This window comes from Melanerpes formicivorus, unplaced genomic scaffold (genome assembly GCF_026170545.1).
Source record: "Melanerpes formicivorus ecotype bairdi unplaced genomic scaffold, bMelFor1.0.p_v2 SCAF_1, whole genome shotgun sequence".
In the NCBI taxonomy this organism is placed as follows: Eukaryota; Metazoa; Chordata; class Aves; order Piciformes; family Picidae; genus Melanerpes; species Melanerpes formicivorus.
The window spans coordinates 69,545,018-69,568,741 of NW_027142353.1; the positions used below are offsets into that span (position 1 = coordinate 69,545,018).

The 23,724-nt window shown below is 43.1% G+C and overlaps 1 protein-coding gene across 20 annotated transcripts in view; it reads right to left on the reverse strand.

The window, feature by feature from the left end:
• Positions 1–23,724, reverse strand: part of DLG2 (discs large MAGUK scaffold protein 2) — a 1,097,405-nt gene that overhangs the window by 561,112 nt on the left and 512,569 nt on the right. For all 20 annotated transcript variants that reach the window (XM_068146154.1, XM_068146173.1, XM_068146144.1 and 17 more), the window contains one exon: positions 16,324–16,485. In XM_068146154.1, coding sequence (XP_068002255.1) covers positions 16,324–16,485 — 162 coding nt within the window. The remainder of the gene's footprint in view (positions 1–16,323; positions 16,486–23,724) is intronic.

The window sequence follows — 23,724 nt, forward strand, 5'->3', positions numbered from 1 at the left end:
AGGGTCTCTTAAAATAACCTTAGCTTCCATTTCACTGTGCTGCAAGTAATCCATTCGTTTCTCTCAACTGTTTTGATCACTTACCTTCTACTCTGCCCTAATATTTTGTTTTCAGATACATTTTCTTTCCTTAGCAGCTAAGAGTGATGGGAATTTGTCAAAGTTCTTTAATAAGTACAAATAAAAGACTTCAGCCTCTTTTCCTCTTATTACTAATTTACTGATGCTATCAGAGACTCCATTAAGTTAAAAGAAACCTGTTTTCCTTTTGCAGAAGCTATTCCTGTTCATTCCAGTCCCCTCACATTTATCTCATTAAAAGTCTCTGGCACAGATTCTCTGATGTGTAATTCCCAAGATCATCCCAAGTGCTTCTTAAAAGATACAAACATTTGCTGCCATCCCATTCTCTGAATGGAAGAGCTGTGATGCTGCACATCTTTATTAACTAATCCCACCAACCACCTTACTGCCTGGAAGAAAGAGAGATTTTTGTCTATTTATTATTATCATTGTTGTTTAGAAAATACATGACACCATTAAATCTGACAACTCTAGAGTTAAATTATCCCAACTGCAAATTTACATATCTCTGTGGAAGAGAAGCTGTACCAAGCAGATAGAATTCTTTGCTTCTTAGGGCCAGGTTTTTCCCTGATACGTAGCCACTGCCCTGGGAGGTCTGAAGAGTGTGGTTTGAGCCCCTACAATCCTCTCAGAGCTACAAAAGAGCCACTGACAGCCCAAGGTTGAGCAAAGATAATAAGGACAGGTGGGTGGTAGATAACTGCTCTATGACCTTAACCCTTTAGAAAAATATGTGACTGGGTGAAATACAGCATGAATGCACAGGGTCATCATCTTCTGGCACTGCACCTACACCAATTAGTTCTCAAAAACACTGCTGTCCAACGCCCCCATCTTTATTTGTGATGTAATAGTTGCAAGAAGTGTGTGAAGTTTAAGCTGCAGTGTAGATGCAGGGCATAAAAAAGCTAAACTGAGGATGGTAATGGGATTAATATCAAGAACATTGTTTCCTGTCTTCTCCATCTTTTTCCCTAATGCCCACTCTAGCCTCAGACTTGGCCACAATACACAGCTGCCTGGGTAGTTACCATGCTTCTTAGCAAGTGAATCATCTCCGTGCTCAAAGTCAAATAGATGTCAAAGCACTCATTCAGGAGACCTTGCAGGAGAAGGGAAGCCAGGGAAGACACTGCCTGCCCAACCAGTCAGTCAGTCCTGGTAGAAGACAAAGCATTTCCAGAGTATGAGGACTTTATGCAAATTCTGCATTTTAGCATGGCGTACAATCTTGCCCTGATGATTTTTCTTTTTGATAGCAAATTTTTAACCTAGTTCTTAATAAGATCTTATCACTGAACCAAATGCCACTGCAGTCCCCAGGACACTGGCAGAGAACAGAATTGTGGTACACCATGATGCCCACCACCAGTGCTCCCAGGAGGTAGAAAGTGCCAGTATACTAGACCCATTGCTAAATAATAACTGTAATACTCAAATAGTATTATGGAGATACTGTATTAGCCCATCTGCCTTCCACAGGTCTTTGATATCACACCTAGAAGGCCAACAAACATCAGTAGAAAGAAGAAGAGCGCTGGAGATGGGTGTCCCTGTGAAAATGAGTCCCCACAAGGATGTGCCAAGTGTTGTTACACCACATCTCCAGCCTCTCAAAGAAGCATTCACCCAAGCATGATTAAAAAACCACTCTAATTTATACTAACCATCATGATGAAAATTAAGTTGACAAACCCACCTACACTGGGCAGTCATAGCAGATTCTTCATGTTTAGGATTCTTTAGTTGAAAGGACGTTATTCTCATAACCATTTTCAATTCACACCAAGTGCTGTTTTTCCCCCCGAATGTGTTTGTCCCTCAGTGCATCACTGCATGAACATCTCTAGGTAAAGCAATCACAAAGCATTTGCATAGCAGTTAAACAGTAGACATAATTTGATTATAGTTAGGTAAGTTAGTAGAAGAAAAATTGAATATAGACAGGGATTACTATTACTTTCTGCTCACTTTTACTGCTTTCAGTAAGGGCAACTCCATGTTGTGACATTCAGGCTTTTCCTTGACTGTATAGCTCTTAGGGCAATGGAACCTTGCACAGCAATTATAGCCCCTGGGTAATACTATAACCTAAATTATCATCATCATCATTCAGATTGAATTAAGAGGCTTGGAAAGAATATGCATCTAGGGAGGAATCTCTGGACCAGTCTTGCTTAGATCATTACTGATAGTTATAATGAGAAGGGCAGCAGAATATTTGCTTTGATGTATTCAGTGGCCTGGGAGGACTGCACCGATAACCTGGTCAATAATCTTGATGTAGCAAAGATAAAACAATCTGAGCTTTGCTACTGGCGGATGACTCCAAGAATGGATGCATTTCATCCTCTCCCACACCTCTCATTTTATTATCAGATGAGATTCTCAAAAGGAATTTATAAGAGTTTGTGGCATACAGTCCTTTGAAAATCAAAGGGAGCTGTAGCCCTGCTTAAATTAGGCTGAAACCTACTTTTCTCAGAAGCCTGAATGCAAAAGAATCTGGCTTTTCAAGATTATATATAAACACAAGCATCATCCCCTGTTTTAGCAGTGTTTGGGAAAATTTTGTACTTGCCCACCCACACATGATCTTACTGAAGTCTGCAGAGAATTCACCCACAGACAGATACGACCCAATGTGTTTGTATCTAGAACGGTGGAGCAATACTCACAACCCCCAAATTTCAGTCAGGCAAGTCCAGCAGAAACCATTTGGAGGCTGCTTTCTGTTTTTTTTGTTAGGGTTTCTTCTTCTGTGATCCCCAGTGGCAAAGCAATGAGCAGTTACTATAAGGGCTCAGCCTCCTTTGAATGTTAAATTACTGAAGTTCAGAAGAATTTAATTAGTATCTCACCTACTTACCATCTTCCAAGGATGCCTCTGCTACAATTAAGGTACTACATTACAAGCAATTTCAGCTTAATTGAATAACTTGAGTAAACCCCAAGTTCCAATTGCCAGAATTATCTCTACTAAGATAGCTATGTCTGAGTTTAAAGGCAGAAAAAGTGAGATCTTTATGCATTTTGTGATACCAGGTTTGTGGCAGGTACTCTAGTTTATTCACCCCTAATACTGACCCCATACTGTCAACAGAGATCTGTTTCAGTAATGCTGAAGGTGTACCAGTGGTCTAGGGTGTGAGCAGGTAGAGAATTACAAAGTCAAATCAGGCAGGCAGGTAGCAAACTGTAGGCTCTCAAATATTTTCATGTATCTCCCTTGGCATTGTAACACTTTGTGCCTCTTCCCCCGGGTGCACACACCTATCTGCACTTCGGCTGCTGCCTGCCAAACTCCATTCTCATGCTTCCTCACTTTCAGCTGGTTGTAAAATACATGTTCCTAAAAATATCTTCCACAGGCAGCAAGAAAGGAAAAGACTTTCAGAGACAGTGAGATGAGAACAATGGGACAAAGCCCAGATTGCATATTCCTCAGGTTATTCCTCTACCCTGCTGCATTCCATGTAGACCCAACCTGGCTCAGATCCCCCCTGGTTTGAGATAATTACCTGGCATAGAAAGACTGCTGCTGAGTCATTTCACTTCATTAAGTATGAGATGGAAAGGTGTCACAGAATATAAAGGGCTGGAAGGGACCTCAAGAGATCATCCAGTCCAACCCCCCAGTCAGAGCAGGATCACCTATACTAGATCACTCAGGAACACACCCAGGGGGGGTTGAGTATCTCCAGAGAGGGAGATACTGTTATAAGTTCTGGAAAGCAATAGACATAGATTTCTAGTCTGGTTGACTGTACAGTGTTTCTAAGTCCCTCTGGTCTGAAAGATAAATCTGTACCCAGAAATATACCCTGAAACATTAATTCTGCTTCTCTGCATCTGCACTGTAAATAGAATTCGGCTATGCAGCAATCCAAATGAGGAAGCTACGGCCACTGAGCTCAGACACACGCAGTTCTACAAAGGCATGACTGGAAGTTCCAAGCACACGAAGTGCTGAAGGAGAACAGTGAAAGCAAATGGAGCTGTCCAAAGGACTCCCAACATTTCACGTTTTCAACAGCAGTAACAGGCTGACAAGCTGACACTCTGCCTGCTTGCTCAATGCTTTTTGTCTGCCATGCAGAAGCATAAATGTTGGCATGGTGCTCCTCCTGCCTGATTGTTGCCTTTCTCTGTATGTGCAGCTCCTTTTGCTTTGTTTATTAGTCTTTGAGGTACAAGAGTTTCACAGTCCTTGTGGCCTAGTTGGCAGCTCAAAGTAAAGACAGGATTAAAATCCACTAATCCCAGTATCTTCAGGTCAGTGTAGGTAGACAGCACTCTCAGAAATGGAAACCTGCCTTGAAACTGCAGGAGCCAGTTTGTTCAGACAGTCTCTGACATTACAGCTATCAGTATAAACAAAACAGAAATACCTTTGCCTGCACTTTACTGTGCTCATTCCCATTTGCCTGAAGGAAATATCAGATCTCCAAGATATTGGGAATTAAAAACCCCAAACCACAAACAGGCTTTTCAAACCAGAAATGAGTTATTAAAAAAAATAATTCAGATCTGACAATAACCCAGAGCCAGGCCAGAGCTGCTCAGGCTGATGATTTGTTGTAGAATGGCAAAGGAAACCAACTGCCTGGAGACTGCTGGTGACAGGAAAAAGCAGCAATTTGGATGTGAAACTGGATGCAAGTGTGGTCTTCAGAAGCTGGTTGATGACATTGACACTCCAAGAGTGTTAAGTTGTTAACTTTGAGCTATTTTAGCCAATTCCCACTAATAATATAAGCATTTATGCTCATCTGCTGACCACTGACAGTTCTATTTCCATGCTTGGCATTTGCTCATCTGCTTGATCAAAGACACAATTGGTGACAGCGACTTCAAAGTAGCATAGTTCTTTCATTTGTTGAAAACCTCCTCACCCTTTCCAGCCTTCCCAGCCTCGTGTTATCAGTTGTAATACTGTCATTAAGTCAATTATTGGGTTTCATGAAGTTTTTGTTTGCAAGCACAAGCTTCAGCCACAAAGCGCTGATTCAGTCCAATGCAGCAGTCCAGGCAGATGTTTATTGCAATTGTAGTGGAAGGGAGGCTTGGACAGAACTGAACTGTGTACATTTGCTTTGAGGATGTAGTCATTGTCTTCATAACACACTTTAACCTGAAAAGCTGGCTCCTGGCTCTTGTGTCTGTGAAAGATGCATTCTGCTCACATTTGGAAGATAACAGATGCAATTCAGTATGCTGAAGTCTGTTGGTGGGAAAACCCTGGCATGCACCATGGTTCAGATCTCCTGCAAGTCTTAGCAGAGTCGATGGTGGCCACAGTGTGGCCTTTTCAGTGGGCAACTCTGATCCGCTGGACTTGATAACATGCAAACCCCCATTCCAGCAGGAAGAGAAATAACACAAACTATTCAGAAAGACCATGCACGACCAAGGGGAGCAGGGACAACCACAGCTCCTGTTCTTCCAAAGCAGCCAAAAAAGCAAAATGGTCAATAAGAATGCAATTGTCTTGAACAAGCAGGGCGTCAGTCATTACATAACATGTAACAGCTTCCTGGGGCAAGCTTGTCCTTCCTGGGTGACTTGCAGTATCAACAAGATCCATGTGCACATGCAGCAATGGATATAAGAGAAAAGCAAGGAGGAAATACCTGAAGAGGAAATACAGGAATGGATCCTGAAACAATTCAGGATAAGCAGCAAAAGCAAGGTACGCGGAGTAACCACGGAGCAGAGTCACCGAGTGGTTTGGGCTGGAAGTGACCTTCGAAGGTCATTTTGTCCAACTGCTGTGAGGTAAGCAGACATCTATAGATCAGGTGGTGTAGGTTTAGGCCTGGGTGTTTTAAACATAGAGTTGAAAAGTCCTCCAAGAAGCTAGACAGGTGCAGGAAATGGTAATACTTCGTTATTTTATCCCACAAGCCCTGCATCTGCTAGACAAACGTGTTGCAGAGTCGATTTGTCCCTTCCCTGCCTCACTCTCCCTTCCCAGTGTGGATCGCTCATCTCTTGTGATGTGGGGGAGGTTTGCATCTGGTTTGGCTTTGGCAAAGCTAGTTTTGTAGTGGTGCCATTAGGCTTAGCAGGGAGGGTAAGGAGGAATGGTGGGCAGCCTGGGGGCTCTTTGGAGCCTGGTTTGCTGGCAGGCTTTTTGGCTTATTGAGGTTGCTGTAAGCTGAAATGTGAATTTGGGTGCTTTGCATTTGTGTAAATAGTGTAAATATTGGCAAATAGTATCTGCATTGAAATTTCCAGTTTGTGAGGAGTGGTTTTATTTCACTCCTGGGAGAGGAGAGTCTTTCTGTCCATTCTAAAGCCAAAACTAAGACATCTAGTTAATGAGATCTCTGTCTAACCTGACCTTGGACGTTTCCAGTGTTTGAGCACCTGCCACCTCTCTGGCAGCCTGTGCCAATGTTTCACAGCCCTTATTGTGTAAAAAATATATTCTTTTGTATATTTAGTCTAATTCTTCAGTTTCAGTTTAAAACCATTATCCCTTTCACACACACACACACACAAACCCAAGCCAAAACAAAAAGAACCCATTTTTACAGACACACACACACACCCCGCCTTTAAGTACTGAAAGGTTCCTCTGAGCCATCTCTTCTCCAGGTTGAACAACCCCAGGTCTCTCATCCTTTCTAAATAAGAGAGGTACTCCATGCCCTTGATGAACTTTGTGGCCCTCCTCTGGACCTGTTCTGACAGTTCCATGTCCTTCTCGCACTGGGGGCCCCAGAGCTGAACCTAAGTCTCCAGCTGGGGTCTCACCAGAGCAGAATAGAGTTGCAGATGAACAATAGCATAGGATGGGAAAAGACAGCAATAAGCATGTGGGAAATCAAGTTAGTGAAGAGTGTAGAACTTAAAAAGTCACCTGAAACATCAAGTCTGACTGGTTTTGACGTTTCTGCCAACTGCACAAGCTTCAGTAGCAATATTGTCTTTAAAAGATGATTAGAAAACAAACACAATTCTCTGAAACAGACATGCTGAAGGAATCCAAATGGCAACAAGTGTTTTCCATCTAAGAATCTTCCTGAGAAGTCTCAGTTGTCTGGTGCTACCAACATGTTACTCAATTATAGTCTCTAAGACTCTTTTGGAATAAATTCTTGAACAGAGCTGGAAAACAATGCCCAGTTCAGAAAGATTTTTCTTCTGTCAAATGACAAAATCCTGTTGGTTTTTTTAAAGCTCTACAGTCCACAAAACTACACTGGAGCAAGACGAATTGAAATCGACAAGGAACAAGAGCTTAGAAAGGAAGCACTTGGGAAACAAACCAAACCAAAACAAACCAAACCAAAACAAACAAAACACAAAACAAACCAAAACCAACAAAACCCAAAACAAACCAAAACCAAACCCAGCAAGAAACCAAAGCACTTCTTAGTCTGCCAAGATACTCTACCATAAGGTCTGACTAAACAGATTTTGTACTCTTCATTCTGGAGGCTGCACCCATCCACAGCTTCTGCAGCCGAAAACTCCTGCTTTGCACTTTCTTCTGCACCTAATACTGACAAGAGCCAGAGCATCCTGGGATGTATGAATGCCTATTTCTACTGAGTGAGTGAATTATCAAGATATCCCTCAGTGAAAGGGTATTATGTGAGTTTAATGCTTCATTTAAAATGTGGAGTACATTCCCCAGTGCCACACGTAGCTGAAGCCTGACAGTAGGGCATTTCAGCTGCTGAGCTTAGGGGGAAAAATGGTGCTAAACCTGTCTGACATCTCCGAGAAAAATCCCTTCTGTTACAGCCTGGCTAATAACACCAAGATGCTTTATTGCACTTTTCATCAGCAGGTCACAAAACACTTTGGGAAGATGGCAAACATCATTACAGATACTTTACAAATGTACTGATATTCTTGGCCTCCTAGGCTCAAAAAAAAGGAGCTAAAGTGAGGTGACAAATCTTGCTTGTAGCGTTTAGTAGTGATTCCATGGGTATACTTGATGTGTTTCTGTATTTCAGCTGGGTAAAGCCCTCACCTTTATAACAGTACATCTCTCTCTGTTTATTTTATATTGTATGAATAGTTCATGTGGCCAATACATCAAGGAGAAAAGCAGCTCAATGAATTACAGGGATGCAGAGTCGTGCTATGGAAACGTTACAAAAAGACAAGGGCAAAACAGGCTTCCTATAATGCCTAATTCTTCTTGATTATAACTGAGACATGGCCAGAAATATTTGCAATATATCAGTCTTCCCCCCCCCTCCCCCCCCCCCCCCCCCCGCCACCACCAAAAGAAGAAGACTCAGAACAAGACTATCCTTAGGAAAAATCTACTATCTGAAAAAGAAGGAAACCCCACCCCGCCATAAAGCAGCTAAGTAATACTAATGGATAAAGCACCAAGCAGATGAAGAACAGACCAAGTCTCCTGAAACTGCAATTCAGATTAACATTTGAAAAGCCTTTCAATACCTGGGGGACCCCAATAAAGTGAAGAGAGTCCATAGCCTGAAAGCAGTTTAAAGCTCCTTTGAAAATGCCTTTCTTCGTGCTTCAGACAAACCTAACAAGTTACACTGGGCTAGCAGACACTGTCTCTGTCCCACTGGCTTCTGTCAGTCAGAGGCCACCAGGCCAAATAAAGGATTGCAATGCCGAAGATGTACCTGAAATTGCTGAGGTTTCTACAGTTACATCACCCACTGACAGGAGCAATTTTGCTTGCCTGCTCTTTAATTCTCTCAGAAGCTAGAAAGATAACAAGATACAGTCTGCAACAAGATAAATAATGTGGAAAGCCATCAATCAGAAACCCGAGGCAAAGAAGTCAGGAGCACAAACTTTGCTAGGACAGCAAAACCCCAAACCTGTTCTTCATTAGAAACTATTCTTCAGTTCTCAGTATTCAAATCTTGCACCATTTTAGGACTTTCTTTGAAGTAAGACAAGGACTGCAAAAACGGGAAGCATTCCTGCCCACATGAAACCCAAAGAGAGAATACTCAGAATCCTAATCTATAAGGTGCTTGTTTCATCTTGAACCATAATAAAATGAAACAAAAATCCAGGTTTACTTTTGCCACTTCTCCAAGGGCAAGAACAGGCACGGGCACGTTTGTGTGTGTTTCCTTTGTCTCTTTTTAACACCGTTAAAACCCATGGAGCACTGATACAGATCTATGATGCATGCTTATCTGCTCTTACAGTAAGAGATAAGAGAAAAGCAGTACATGATTAAACATGTAACAAGTGTTGTATCTTAATGAACCAACCTGCTGAATATTCAGCGGCATTCTCTACCAGACACAGACTGCAGCATGGGGCTTTGCCAATAACTGCATGTCAAAAAGGAGCAGGGACATGCAAAAGAAATGAGAACCTCAAAACACAGCAGCTAGGAAGCTACCAGGGCAGAGATCTAAAGTGGTGTTGTAAGATCCTCGCTACTGGGCTGAGCCACCCTGGGGCTAAAAAATACTTCATGCAGATTAGCTATACTTATAAAAGTCAGTCAGTGCAAGCAAAGAAAAGAATGTGAGATTAAATTTTCGATGGCCTGCTCGTATATCCGTGCATACATTAATATGTCCTTTATATAACCCCAATTAATTTTGTAACTGCAAGAGAAAACGTCAGACTTCTGTTCCTGACACATAACAAAGCATCAGCCTCTCACAGCCTTTCCACAGCTCTTCAGAGCCTCTGAAATGCAGCCTCTTTGCTCTGGAAGAACAGTCTGTGCTGTGGCACAGCCTTAATTGTTTGTCACACCTGAACAACAGAAATTAAACCAAATTTAGCCTTATCTTGTTCTCTTCCCTATCAGAACTTCACCTCTAACATTGGCTTCTTCCCTGGTAATAGGAATTGAGAGTGTTCAGCAGCTCTGGAAAAAATAAATGGAATCTCTTATCACAGTTAGATGATCCCTCTCAAAAGCACTACGAACTGCATTTATGAAGGAGCACCAGACATGGTCATGCTGAAAGCTGCAGCAAGCAGCTACTCCTGCATATGTCTGGTTCTCTGCTAGCTAGAGGTATTTACAATGGCAGGAGCAGAGGACTTTCCAGCTGCACAGGCAGGTTGAGTCTATTCTCTAATGTTGCTTTGCAGCTGTATTGAGCAACATCTCCAGTCAAACTACTGCCCACAGGATGCACTGCAGCATCATGGGAGCCTTGATGCTTGCTGATTTCACAGCACCTGTGACTAGTGCCTTAGTACTTTATACAGAATGCAATAGCAAGCAAGCAAGCAAGCAAGCAAGCAGAGTCTCCTAACGTTCTGAATTGATAAATGGAAATGTTGCGTTTGGCAAAGAAAACAAAAATCAACCCTCCAAAAATCAATGTGGAATGCTTTGACCTTAATTCTTCAAGTAGTCTTTAGAAGTCTGTATTTATGGAAGTCAATGTTAATTCATGCAATAAGTAGCTTTTACCTAATCTAAATTTTTGGATGTAGGAAATTACTCTTTATGGCAGTTTCCAGGAAGCTCAGGCTAAGACATTTTTCACAGATTAATTAATCATCCATGTTCATCTTCAGAGCCTGCTTCCTCATCTTTGTGAAATTGACAGAGAAGCACAGCAACCACTGTAGTTTTGCTCTGACTCACGCTTGGACAAGGAGAGTTCCAGAGATGATGAAAAAGCCGTTCCATTAAAGATAGCAAAGGAAGTGTGCCAGATTCTAGGCACCTTCACAGTACTGAGCTTCCTGCACCAGGTGGATAATAAGAATGTCAGACTCTACAGGGTCAGGGTGGGAACTAGGATAGAGAAAGATCTGTCTTGGAGCAGAAACAAAACATCTTTTCCCCCGTAGGTGCAGAGAATCTCAAGTAATAGGTAAAACAAGAGCATTTCCCCACAGCAAGGAAAACCAACAAGTGGAATCAGCTTGCTGTGGTAGTGTGAGAAGCAAATCCTCCAAACACCAATGTGCACAAATCAGATATGACTTCCATTTTGCAGACCACTAAGCAAATGAGTCGCCCATTTGCTCCATGCAGAGGTGGTTTTACCTTCTCTCTTCTGAAATGTCATTCCATCGAATCCTGACTTGCTGTAAGATCTCATCAATCCTGCTGAGCTGCAGCACAGTGCCCGGAATGGGTAGGAAGAGAAGGAATATCCAGAGCTGCTGCTTCCCTTCTATAAAGTGAGACCAACTCTGCTTTTAAGAGTTTTCTGAACTTCCTTGCTTAAAAATATCTCAGGCTAATATAACAACAGTAATTTACGTGGCTTCTTGTTGGTTCACAGCTGTCATTGATGCTTACACTCCAACCTTACTTTAATTCAGGAAATGGAGATTGAATAGCCTGACACTTAGAATGCTCATGCAAACAAGTGGGTGCAATATCCTTACATGGATTCTTATTCTTAAGCTTATCTAAAAGAAATGGAATATACTTTAAAAAGTTAAACATCTAACATCACTGACAATGCTCATGTAGAAGCCAGAGCTGTTCATTTCATCAACGCTGATTAGCCCTGTTCCTAAGAGACAAAGATGGAATCTAGAGATAGGAATTGCTTGTCTGAATTTCAGGTATGGATGTGTTGTATTCAGATTTCCCAACACATGAGCGATGCAGAAGGCACTTCATTTACATCAAAGCATTGTCACTGAATTAGCACTTTATAAGCCGTGGAAGAGAAACTTCACAGCGTGTCAGCGAAGCTCTGGCGAGGCAGAGCACGGGCTTGTGAGCTTGCTGCACCATCTAGCGGCCAAAGGGGGAAAGTGCAATAGATGTGTTTTGAACTACCAGTTCATTACTTTCGCCTTTAATAGATTAATAAACCACAATTTCATCACCTCCATAAGTTGCAAAGAGCACTTATAATTTTATAATGGAAACCGTATCTTTTAGGAAACTTCCCAAGCTGCTCAGGCAGCTTCCTTACATGCCCCCATTCCAGCCCTCCTTTCCTCCACTCCCCATAGAGTTTCTTTTGTGTGCCAGCGTGCCCGGGAGCTCCTTGCTCATCCAGGCAGGTCTCACAGTATTCTTTCCTGCTTTTCTCTTAGTGGGTATACTTTGCTCCTGGGCACAGAGAAGGTGATCCTGCAACCCCTTTATAAATGGGCATTTCTCTCTGTTCTGCCCTTTTCCTCTCTCTGCTCTCTCCTCAGCGTGCTGAGCTCTTATCAATCTGGTATTGTGCAAGTTGGGGCTTTTGGCCTTGAGCAGCCTGGCTAATTTGTGCTGTGTAGTTAGGGCCTGGTTGGTGGAGGGGGGGGGGGGGGGGCGGGCAGGGAGGTATTTAGGTCATTGACGCCTGGTGTTTTGGCCTGGTGGAAGGAAGGTTTGTGAAGGTTCTGGACTAGTTAGGTTCTGGCAAACACAGGTTAGAGGGAACTGGGCTGAGGCTGAATATGATTTTGTGCATTTTGTATGTTTCTGTACTGTTGCATACAGTTGTGAATGATATTTCCATCTGAATTTCCAAATCTTTCCAATCCTGGGTGAAGAATTTTGCTTTTACTCCTTTGGGGAGGGGTAAAGGAGCTTCTGTCTGCTCAAACCTATGACACAGTGATCTGGCTAGTGCATGCTGGATTTTAGGTACTTGAAAGACATATCAACTATCACTATCACAAAACATTTTCACATTTCTGAAGGGTATTCATCATAATCAACATCTGAGTGTCTCAAGGAGATTTTCAGGACGTTTGAGGACCAGATTAATGTAAGGTCATTAAAGAAAATGGTTTCTATATTTTGGTACCTAAAAAAACCTTTCTGAAGCATCTGATGAGGATGAGCTGCACTAGGATGTTTCTGACCTACATCAAACCACATAGTCTGGAATGTGACATTCCATCCGAGTGCCTTCACAATTTGTACAGCACAACTTGCTATAAAATTTAAGATGCAGCTGTTTTACACAGCATGGGCCACAGCAAGCATTTGGAATCACAAGTGTTATAAAAAATGAGTGTTAGAAATTCCTTCAAGAATCCCCAGAATGTTTTACTTGGTAATATATGCAGGTTTAGAGACAGGTCCGTGGCTTCTCCGATGGTTCTTCATCCATAAAACTTATCACTGTAATGATGCGAGTCTGTGCTCAAGCTGTCAGGCTGTCTCTAGATTCAGATAGTCACTGGAAACTTGGGGCATAGGCAGGACAAGGGCAACCAGCAGTCTACCTGTACATTCAAGGTGCAACGCTTATGGCTTCCAGATAAGGCTGTGGGTACTGGTCAGTTATGAGGGGTGGGACCAGCCACCCTGAGGCACAGTTTTCTGATTGTATGTCCTTTGCAGATTTCTTCCCAAATGCACACAAATGTAAGACAACAAATTACTTTCTCCACTGCCAGACTCGAGTCACTTAGGAAAAATGCTGTGAGATGAATGTGTGGCTTGGCCTTGGGACAACACTTTGGTTCCAAGGCATCTTAACTAGAGTATTTTTATGCTCTTTGTTTTCCTTTTTTCTTTTATGATACTATTTCAAACATAACAATATTGGGCAAATCATCCTGTCATCAGGGCATTTGTCAGACACTAAACACAAAAGACTGCCTCAAAAATTCTTTGTGAGGCGTGCTGTGATGCTGCAGACCTCCCTGTGACAATCAGGCAGTGAAATGCAGTCAAGCAGTGACTGATCCCCACTCAGTCAGCCAGCCACCCCCTGCTCATGCAACGAGCTTGCTGGCTGGTGGCTGGTCAGACAGCCTAGTGACACACAGGAGGTGATGGCATCCCTCTGTCAGCACAAGCTGAATTGTGACTTTCATTTACACACATTTTCCCTTTGCACCAAATGTTCTGACCTGTCTTCAGAAAACTGGGGCAGAGCAAGCCAACTTTTCCAGTGCAAAGAGCTCTCAGTGGAGTTTTCTGACAGCTTTATCCCACTGCAATTGTCAGTGTTGTCTCGTTCCTAAGAAGCTGACAGGCTGTATTTGGACCTCAGCATTTGTTACACGTCCTGGCAGCAGGATTCTAGCAGCTCCAGCTCTCACACAAGGCAACAACAAATTTCAATCGCAGGCACGTTTATCCAAGCAATCTTTAGAGAAGAGCGTTGCACATGGCCTTAGGTAGGCAAGCTTTGGGCTGGGAGGCAGCATGCCTCAGATGTGGCCATTATTCAGTGCAGCCATGTCTACACTGCAGTGCTAAGAGAAGGGTGGAGTACTCCAATGATATCAGGCTATGGGGTGGAAAGTCTGCAGTTCTAGTCTATAGTTTAACTCTCTGACTTCAGACAACAACCAATTCTGATTAGATTTTTGGAATGATATTTCTCAACTCTGTGAAATATCACTGAGACAAAAAATTTCTAAGTGGTGTTTTCAGTAAATTCCTAGAAACAAATCTGAATTCAAAGAAGATGTCTCAGACAAGAAGGGTACCACAATGCCATTGGTTATAGCAGAAGGTTTACTCCAGCCTGCTGAGGTAATTCTCTGCTGAAGGTTAAAGACAGGACATAGACTGCAGGACAAAGAAAAAAGGAACTTCAAAACCATCTGAAGAGACAAGTTACTAAATTTAGATCAAGTGGCAGGCACAAGACACCATTAAGTGGCAGGGATGAGACACTGAATCTGAAGGTAAGAAGGGAAAGGGACAGACAATGACAGAAATTCTCAGGCTGAGAACTTGAGAAGACTCTGATTTCTGAGAAGAAAAGCACCATTGCATACCTCCTCTCCTCCCACCACTTCAGAAAACAGCAGCGAGATCAAATTAGACTGGGAGTTGATTTAAAGGCACTATAAATGCCTGGGGATACCCTTCACCTCCCTTCACAATAAGCTTTTTGTCATCATTGCTGCATTATCAGCCTGGATCATGCTGCCTTACTTGAAAGTCTCCAAATGTGAAGAAAAATGCCTAATTTCAGCTTCCATGAATAAAAAGCACCACTATAATCTTACTACTCAAGGCACCCAAGAGGAATGCTTCCCTTTCCTGTTTCCCTTTCAGGCAAGAAAGTGCTTTGTCTCTGATTGTCCCCTGAGGTTACACAGAGGCCACACGGAGGCAATCATTTCAAATAAGTAAATTGATCTACTCCAGCATAAGAAGATACATCACTGCTGGATACTGCTGGCTTCTGCAGTAGAAGTTAGGCAAACAACCCTGAGAGCTGCTAAAACATGAAGGGAGAAACAACATTTAAACTACAGGCAAGAACAAGAGCGGAGGACAAAGATTAATTCACATGGCTATTCCATGAAGGCTCAATGAATAGCAGCTGCATTCACATCAATCTTAAGCAGTAAACATTTCCTTTCACTTGCAACCATGCTGTAATTGCTCTGCTAGGCAACCCATGTTCATTTCACAGGCTTTGAGCACCAGAAAGGGCAAAACCCATCTCCCTTGTTTGCTGCTTTGTTAACTGAAGGAATAAAACTATTACCCAGAACATCACCACTGCTAGTAAAAACTAGTCTTCTTTTTGTCCCCTTCTCAAGCCTAGTAGAGAATAAAACATGAAAACCATCATCCTCATCACTCCCCTGTATCCTTTCAGTAGAGAACTTTTAGGGACATCTTTAAACTATTGCAGGCTTACTGAAGAGCAAATGTAACTGTCAGGAATGGATTTCATTCTGGTTAATACACAGGTTCACCATGAAGATAGCCATATTTTGCCCAGAAAGATATAGCAGAGGACATCAGAGACATACAGAAATTTCTTCTCTATTTTGTAAATAGGTGCCTCACTTAGCAGAGACATGCCTCTACACTCTGAATTGCAGCAAAACCTGGAGCAAATAGCAAGTGCTTGAGCAGTAAGGATCTGAATAGTCACAAACGAGCTCCCATTTCAGGCATAACTTAAGGCTTTGCTATAGCTTTTTGTGCTATGCAAAATCCAGGATTCCATCCACTTACAGTAGCTTGTTATCGGTTTCTGAAGAAGGACAATCAGGAAGGAAGGGAAGTTTGCCATTCAAGAAATCACCATGATATTGAGGCTAATAACTTGCATTGTTCCTTTCTCAATGTACAGAAAACCAGGCTCATTTGCTAGGAATAATTTTTCCTCAGGCAAAAATATCACCTAACAGCTGAGAATCTCACAACTCAACATCAGGCTTTGACAAGTAGACCACCACCTGCTACATGACATTGAGCCTTTAAAACCCATCACAGGACAATCAATCTCCAAAGGTACCTTTCAAAAAGCAGCGTTTCTGATCGTACAGCAAAGTGAGATAGCCAAGCACACCATGCTACGTGTTTCCTTGGCTTTGCAGGAGCAAAGTCACAGAGAGTATCAGTCCTACCTTCAAGGGAGAAATGTGCGACTGTAAGACGTATCCATGGACATTCTCTATTTGAGACAAGTTCTTCTCTGACACGTGAACAAGCTCTGGGCCTCTCACTTCGTGGGTTAGTCGAGGCAAAGTATGATCATGTGGAGCATCCTCATCTTGATAACGATATTTCTAGAGAGAAAGTGCCATGGAAGAGCAAATAAGTTTTGAGCAGGCAACGCACACGTGGTAATGCAGATATAGGATAACAAATAAAGTACCAGAGATTAGACAAAGTAATCCCTCAGGTTTCCTAACGCATTCTAGAGAAAATGTCCCTCTCTCTCTCTCTCGTTTTTCTTTTAAACATTACATTAAAGACAGAAAATGTGGCACATCACACTGATAGACAAAACGTTCACCATGGGGTAGACATCTGAGATGACATAACGTCAAAGGCTGACACTGAAAGGAACCAGACACGTCGAGTGGCTGAGCCGTAACACCAGGTCACATTTGACATCCCCACTTCTGTGGTTCTTGTATGTAAACTATTAGAGTCATTTCCCATTCAGAGCCATGCATTCTCATGCTGGAGATCACACACACGCTTCCACAGAGCCACAGGCAGGCAAAAAATTGCGATGCCAGTGAAGTTTTCCCCTTGCTCTGAAGACTAATTAGAGCATCAGATGTTGTAACCCCCTGCTCCACAGAGAGGCAACATAAGAAACAAGAGGTGAGAAACTTGTCTGAGCTGCAGAATAAGGCTGGTAACACTAAAGATAGATTAAATCACCATATTTGGTTTGTAGCTATAATTCTGTCTCAAAAGGAACCGTTCCTTGCCTGATGGGCCAGGCTGTCTCTTGTGGTGGGGCCATTGGATATGCCTGGAGCTGTCTGAAACTGCCTGTGTCTGGCAGGGGCAGATAGTGTCCTAAGCCTTTGGTGATAAGAGGGACAGATAGTGCCATTGTAAATGTCGTTTTCAGCTGACAGCAACATCCTAAAATACTGGGATGAGCAAAATCAAAGACTAAGACTTATCTGGAAGGCCAGGTATAAGAAGCCTTAAGTTTAGGTGTGCTCACAAGGACACTTTGAAGCAGACTGCTCTGCTGCTCCTGCATTCACTTTGACCACTCAGCTCTGGGGTGCTTCTCCAGAAGAAATCATCCCAGTTAACTCCTGGCCTCACTCTCATCTATGGAAATGCCTCAGAACACCCATGAGCCATGATTTATTCTCCTCTTCTTCTCTGGGATATGCCTGCAGCCCATCACATGATCACTTTTCAAGTAACAAAATCAATGAACCTATGAAATGACTGGCACCAGACAAGTATTGTTTGGGCAAGAAGCCATCGGTCTAAGAGTTGTTACTCCAACCAACGTCACATTAAAGCCTTGGCACACAGATCCTTTAAGCCCCAAGCAATCAATTATTGTTTGAATCCAGTGAGTACGCTTCCAAAAGAGACAACTACTCAGAGAGACTCTCTTTAGAGTGAGTCATTTGCTAAAACATGATTTGGAGAAATAACCACAGGATGCCAGAATAATTCATCTCCCCTGGAAAGGGTAAAAATGAAAGTGTCCGGTGACAGCTCCCCAAAGAGACAGGATAGCAGTGGCAGGAGCCAACAGTGAGTTTGGGCCAGATCACTCATGCAGCTTTACAGCACAAGAAACATTGCAAAGTGGCATGAGAGAACATCTCATTGTGTCCATCAGTATGTCCTTTCCCCATCACCAGTGCAGCTCTTGCATAAATGAAAGTCAAGGCTCAGAGGAATGTCTCTCACTTTGAGCCCTCAGATCCCAAAGCCAGAGCGCTTCAGCGCATCTCCATGGGTAGACTCTTCCCTGAAATCTGATGCTTTACAATTACAATAAATCATTTCATCTGATTGCTGCACATCCCCCTAACGAGTTCAATAATATTCATGTTCATGTGCCATAAAGTGGAAAGTTCACAGAGCATATTTCTTCTTTTCCATTGATTTGGGTTAAAGTAGCAAGGTGGGTATTTAAAAATATATAGCCATTTTCCCCCAAAACCCCACCCCAAAATTATATATAAAGCTTATTAAATTATTTACAGGGTCTGTTCAGTGGAGATTCTACCAAGGTGCTTCTGGGCAACTTTAGGACCATTTAGAGAGTTCAGAAAATGGAAAAGGCTAAGCCACAAAACAGCTTTACCCCAGTCACAAAATCAGAGGCAAGGCAGGGCCTTGGGAAAGCCGAGAGGAGCGCCAGGTCGTACTCCTGAGTCCGGAGCAGGAATTTGTCGACAGACCCTTGATCTCTCTTCGGTGGCAGGCTCCAATACTGCAGTTTATAATCCAGCGTGTGGATAAGCGTGTCACAGTCCAAAGGAAAAGGACCTGCCAGAATCAAAGTGCCCACAGACACGGCTGCCACAAGGGAAGCTCGGCCAGTGGCACTGTCTGAGCAGTGCAAGAAAGCCCCAGGCTCATGGCAGGCAGGGTCACTCTGTGGCAGGCAGGGAGCAGGACCCCAGGCAGGCAGGTCCGGGGAGATGCCAGGTAGCAAGCAAGATGAAGGTGAGAGTGGAATATGAGAGCAAGAGCCCTGACCACCTTCTGGTCACTCTATTTAAGGTGTTTCTAGACACTGTGTCCAAGGCCAATGCACAACAGGCACGAAGCACCCCACCTAATCATAGCTCCCAAGCCCAGCAGACCTCCTCACTGGTTAAGTACCTGTGAGGGACTTCCGCCCCAGCACCGTTTTCCTGTCCCTATTCAAACCTCTGCTGATGGAGGTGAGGGAAGGGGGGTTTGGAGCACACTGTAACATCCATATGCCTTTATGTGTCTCTGATCCCAAGCCCAGCCTTCTTAATCTTTACAAAGTATGAGCCCAGAGCATTTCTGGGTCAATCCTGCTATGTATTTTGCCCTGTTCTTAGCTCCCAACTCATTGGGTTTCATACATCTTTCCTCTCACAGTTATCTCTTTGCTGAAATATTTTCAGCTGGGAACCAAAACAGCTTGATGTAGCAAAAAGCCAACGGTTAGGGCTGGAAGAGTCAAACCAGGATTGAGACTGCCCGGCAGAAAGGGCTCATTGCTCTCCATGACTGTCCTCAAGGGGGCATGCCAATGTCCTCGAAACGATCCCATTCCCTAGAAACCAGATCTTTCTCTAAGGGTTAATTCAGATTTCTGGAGGGGAAAGCATGATTGCACGGAAATGCTACTCTTCATTTGACAAAAGAACAGGTGGATGTCTCATGATAATTAAATTACAAATCAGTGCCTGCTGCTGACAGGGTATTGTACGCTGCCAGCTAGCATCAGATATTTAAAATCCTCTGTAATTACCTATAATAGGGAGTGGAGTGTGCTGCTGTGCATTTTTAATATCAGCCAGCGTTTTCATAAGAGATCATTCCCTTTACAATGTGAGATTATTACAGCATCATTGCTGCTTGCACAGTACCCTCTAAGTGAGCATTTCTAAGGTTGTGTTTGCCAAAGCTTTCTCAGCGAGACAGGACTGAAGAGATGAATCCAGGAGAAGGTCAAAAAACCTAAATTTCAACAAAGCCAGCTGTCCAGAAAGCCAGGCTGCTGCCCCCTTCTACATGATACTAGGTCCAGAATTCATGAGTTACAACAGCCAGGCTGCTGCCCCCTTCTACATGATACTTGGTCCAGAATTCATGAGTTACAACAGCCAGGCTGCTGCCCTCTTCTACATGATACTAGGTCCAGGATTCATGAGTTACAACAGCCAGGCTGCTGCCCCCTTCTACATGATACTAGGTCCAGGATTCATGAGTTACAACAGCCAGGCTGCTGCCCTCTTCTACATGATACTAGGTCCAGAATTCATGAGTTACAACAGCCAGGCTGCTGCCCCCTTCTACATGATACTAGGTCCAGGATTCATGAGTTACAACAGCCAGGCTGCTGCCCCCTTCTACATGATACTAGGTCCAGAATTCATGAGTTACAACAGCCAGGCTGCTGCCCTCTTCTACATGATACTAGGTCCAGGATTCATGAGTTACAACAGCCAGGCTGCTGCCCCCTTCTACATGATACTAGGTCCAGGATTCATGAGTTACAACAGCCAGGCTGCTGCCCTCTTCTACATGATACTAGGTCCAGGATTCATGAGTTACAACAGCCAGGCTGCTGCCCTCTTCTACATGATACTAGGTCCAGAATTCAATTGTCTGGTTTTACTCTCAGCGTGAGGAACAGACAGCTAAACCATAGTGGACCTGATCCACTCAGAGGAAAGTTTAATCTGCAAGGTCCCATTAAACACATTAATGTCATCTTGCCCTACTTTTGTGCTCAGTGTTCTCAGTGGTCCTCTATGTGTGGATTTTTACTGGCACTGCTCTCCAAAGGTAGCAAGTCTCAATGTCACACAGATGAGTGTCTTGAGAAAGCAAACGTTACAATATGCACACACAAGTCATTGGGCATTCTTCCAATCATGAGTAGGAATAATGTTACTCATCCAACTGATTGCAAATGAGCAACACAGCTTGAATTTTGAATATTTGCAATCAATCTATAGAGTAAGAAGTGAAAAAAATACTCTTCTCATTATATAAAATGGAAGAAATCACAATCTGCTTGCTAAGACTGTGGAAGTAGATTAGGAAGCTTAAATCATTGAATAATTATACTTATTGTGAATGATTTGCTCTTTTGCTTATCCAGTAGATTTCTAACAAGCTTGTCACTATGTCACTGCAATACCTTTCATCCAAGAAGCCCAAAGAGCTTTACAAGTGGCAGCCAAGTCTGACAGCATCCTGTTGAAATAAAACTGATCTGCATTATCTAAAGGTGGGTAAAATCAGGCAGAGAAATACAACAACTTGCTCAAGGTCACAGAGAGAATCATTTAACTGAGCAGTGGTAGAGCAAAGAGATTTTCCAGTCTGCTCTTCTAAGCTCAAGACCTAGTGTAACTACACAAGCTTAAATGGTAATAATAATGATGCCTAGATTTATGTTTAGTTTTGGAGGGGGGTTGTTGGTTGGTTTGCCTTCCTCCCCCCTCCATCCTCCCCAAGGGTTTCAGGAGGTAGCGGGCTTTCTAAAGTCACAGATGAGGTTTCTCTCTACGTCAATGCAACTGCTAGCACTGCTTTGTGTAACTCATACTGTGCTATCTCTAAGAAACACATAGTGCTTTTTAGAGAACACGAGATTCCCTTGAAGAACCAAATTGTTCCACAGAAGGGACACTGTCAGCACTAATTACAGAGAACTTGGGTAGCTTTTCCATTCAGTAGAACAAACAGTTCCCTTTTTTTATATTATATTTTTTCCTCAAAATAGGAAAAAGGAGAAGAGGCAAATAAGGTTTTGGTTATTTTTTCTTCTGAGTTTACTGCAATGAGCAACTGCTTTCCCATTACAGGGAATTGGTGTTTGGGGTTTTTTTCAGATGCAGGTACAACGTAATGGGAAAAAAATTGTCCTCCTCCTCTGGTTTTGTTGTTGTGTTTTTGTCTGCGTGTTGTTTCGGCGTTTTTAACTCTCCATGATTTTCATTGCCATGATGAAGAAGAGGTGAAATGGACTTCAGCCGCAGCATCTCTTCCTGGTTGCTAGCAGTTGCACCTTTTGCTCACAAGATGGCGCAGCAACCACCGAGTTGGAGCAGCTTCTCACTGACTCACCAAGCGTTGCCGGAGGAAGTAGCTGCCCAGCGTCATGAAACTAAGAACGATTTTTCCTTTGAACTGCCCCGGTACAATGCTATTAACAATAATAACAATAGAGCCATCCTTTACAGTCAGTCCTCAAGAGCAGATTATGGTCGCACAATAAGCCAGCAGCTTCACCAAAGTCTGACAGTTCATATAGGCATCAAAATTCCTGAGCAAGTAGGAACCCATTGGTTTATACAGGCTTTAGCATCAACAGAAACACTCTGTATTGACAAGATTGAGACTAGCCCAGAATGCTGCATTCCTCAAGGAATTCTAAATCCTAATTAAAACCGCCTGCATGCAAATCTGTACCATGAGGTATTCAGCTCCATATGCTGCATCGCATTTTGGACCTGTTAACATCATCAGTTTAGCCCTCTGGAGGTTGCTACTTGCTATCCAACCATTTAAAATAGCTTTTTAACTTGAAGTACCAGTTTTAAAAAAAGACTCTGTGAGCGGGTGGCTTTGCTAGTATTAGATAGTGAATGTGGCTGCAGACTGCAAAAATAAGTAAACTGAAAAGAAAAACAAAGTTCAGCTAATGCTGATTGTTTATCCAAGCAAGGCAAAGGAAAGGCGTGGGTGGAATTACACAATTCAGCAGCAGGCTGTAGCCACCTCTCCATCCTTTCGCCCCACAATCACTTCAGTTTTCATGCTCCTTTTTATGGTTTTCAACTCTTCCCCTCAAAGAAGTATTCCTTTCCACTACATTCATGTTCCCACAGCCACTGTAGAAGTCTTCATGGCTCAACAGCTCCCTTTTTTTGTGCTGCTTCCCCCCTCACAGCTCCCTGTTCTTCCCTAGAACCACCATTTCCCCACTCCCATTCCCTGATCCCTCCAGTTCTGCTGCCACAGTCCCCCAGTGTGAGAGCACTGAGCCTCATGAGTTCTTCTTTTCCACCCATTGCCGGATCTGAAGAAGAGTTCCTGGCACGGGGCAGCTGTGCCGAGGTTAGTACTGAGCACTTGGGAGCAGAGCTGGCACATGCCACCGGTCACCATGTCTCAGTTTCCCTGGCAATAAGCCTGTGGTGGGAACACAGCACAGCAAAACAAACACCCTGGTTTCATATGAGAAGATTACAAAGTACTCATGTTTTGTAGGAAATAAATGATATACCATTATTGCCTGAAACAAACAAAAATCACAGGACAAATGGCTTGCCCCTGGTGTGTTTCCTGCACCAAAGATGCAGTTTGTCATTTAGCCCAGCTTTGCTCAGCACATGACACAGCAGGCCATTGGTGTTTTGCAGCTGAAACCCTCTCCCCAGGCTTCACGCTTGGGTGCCCTACTTAGTTGAATTTATACACAGAAAAAATAGGTCTCCTCTTCCTCATGCACACTGCCAGGGACTTCTTCACAGTTATCTAACTATGAAAATGTAAGGGGCTTGTATCCTTCGTTTTGCATGTACCTATGTACTGATTTAAAGCTTTAACTGTATTTTCATCATATGACTTCCCAGTGCCCTCTGAGCATCAGTCAATGGGATAGTGCCTTCTGAGTTACTCCAGAGGATAACAAATATAGTCCCTTAACTATTCTTCTTAGCCCTCGTGGGTCTTGAATAGATGTAGTTGTGGAGGGCTTTTTGGCCTCTGAATCTTGCTCCATTCCACTGCCTGTCTCTGCTAGCCTCTGGTCACTGTAGAGAGCTCTCAGATCAAAGGGGTGCAGTAAGACTGTGCTAATTCCAGTA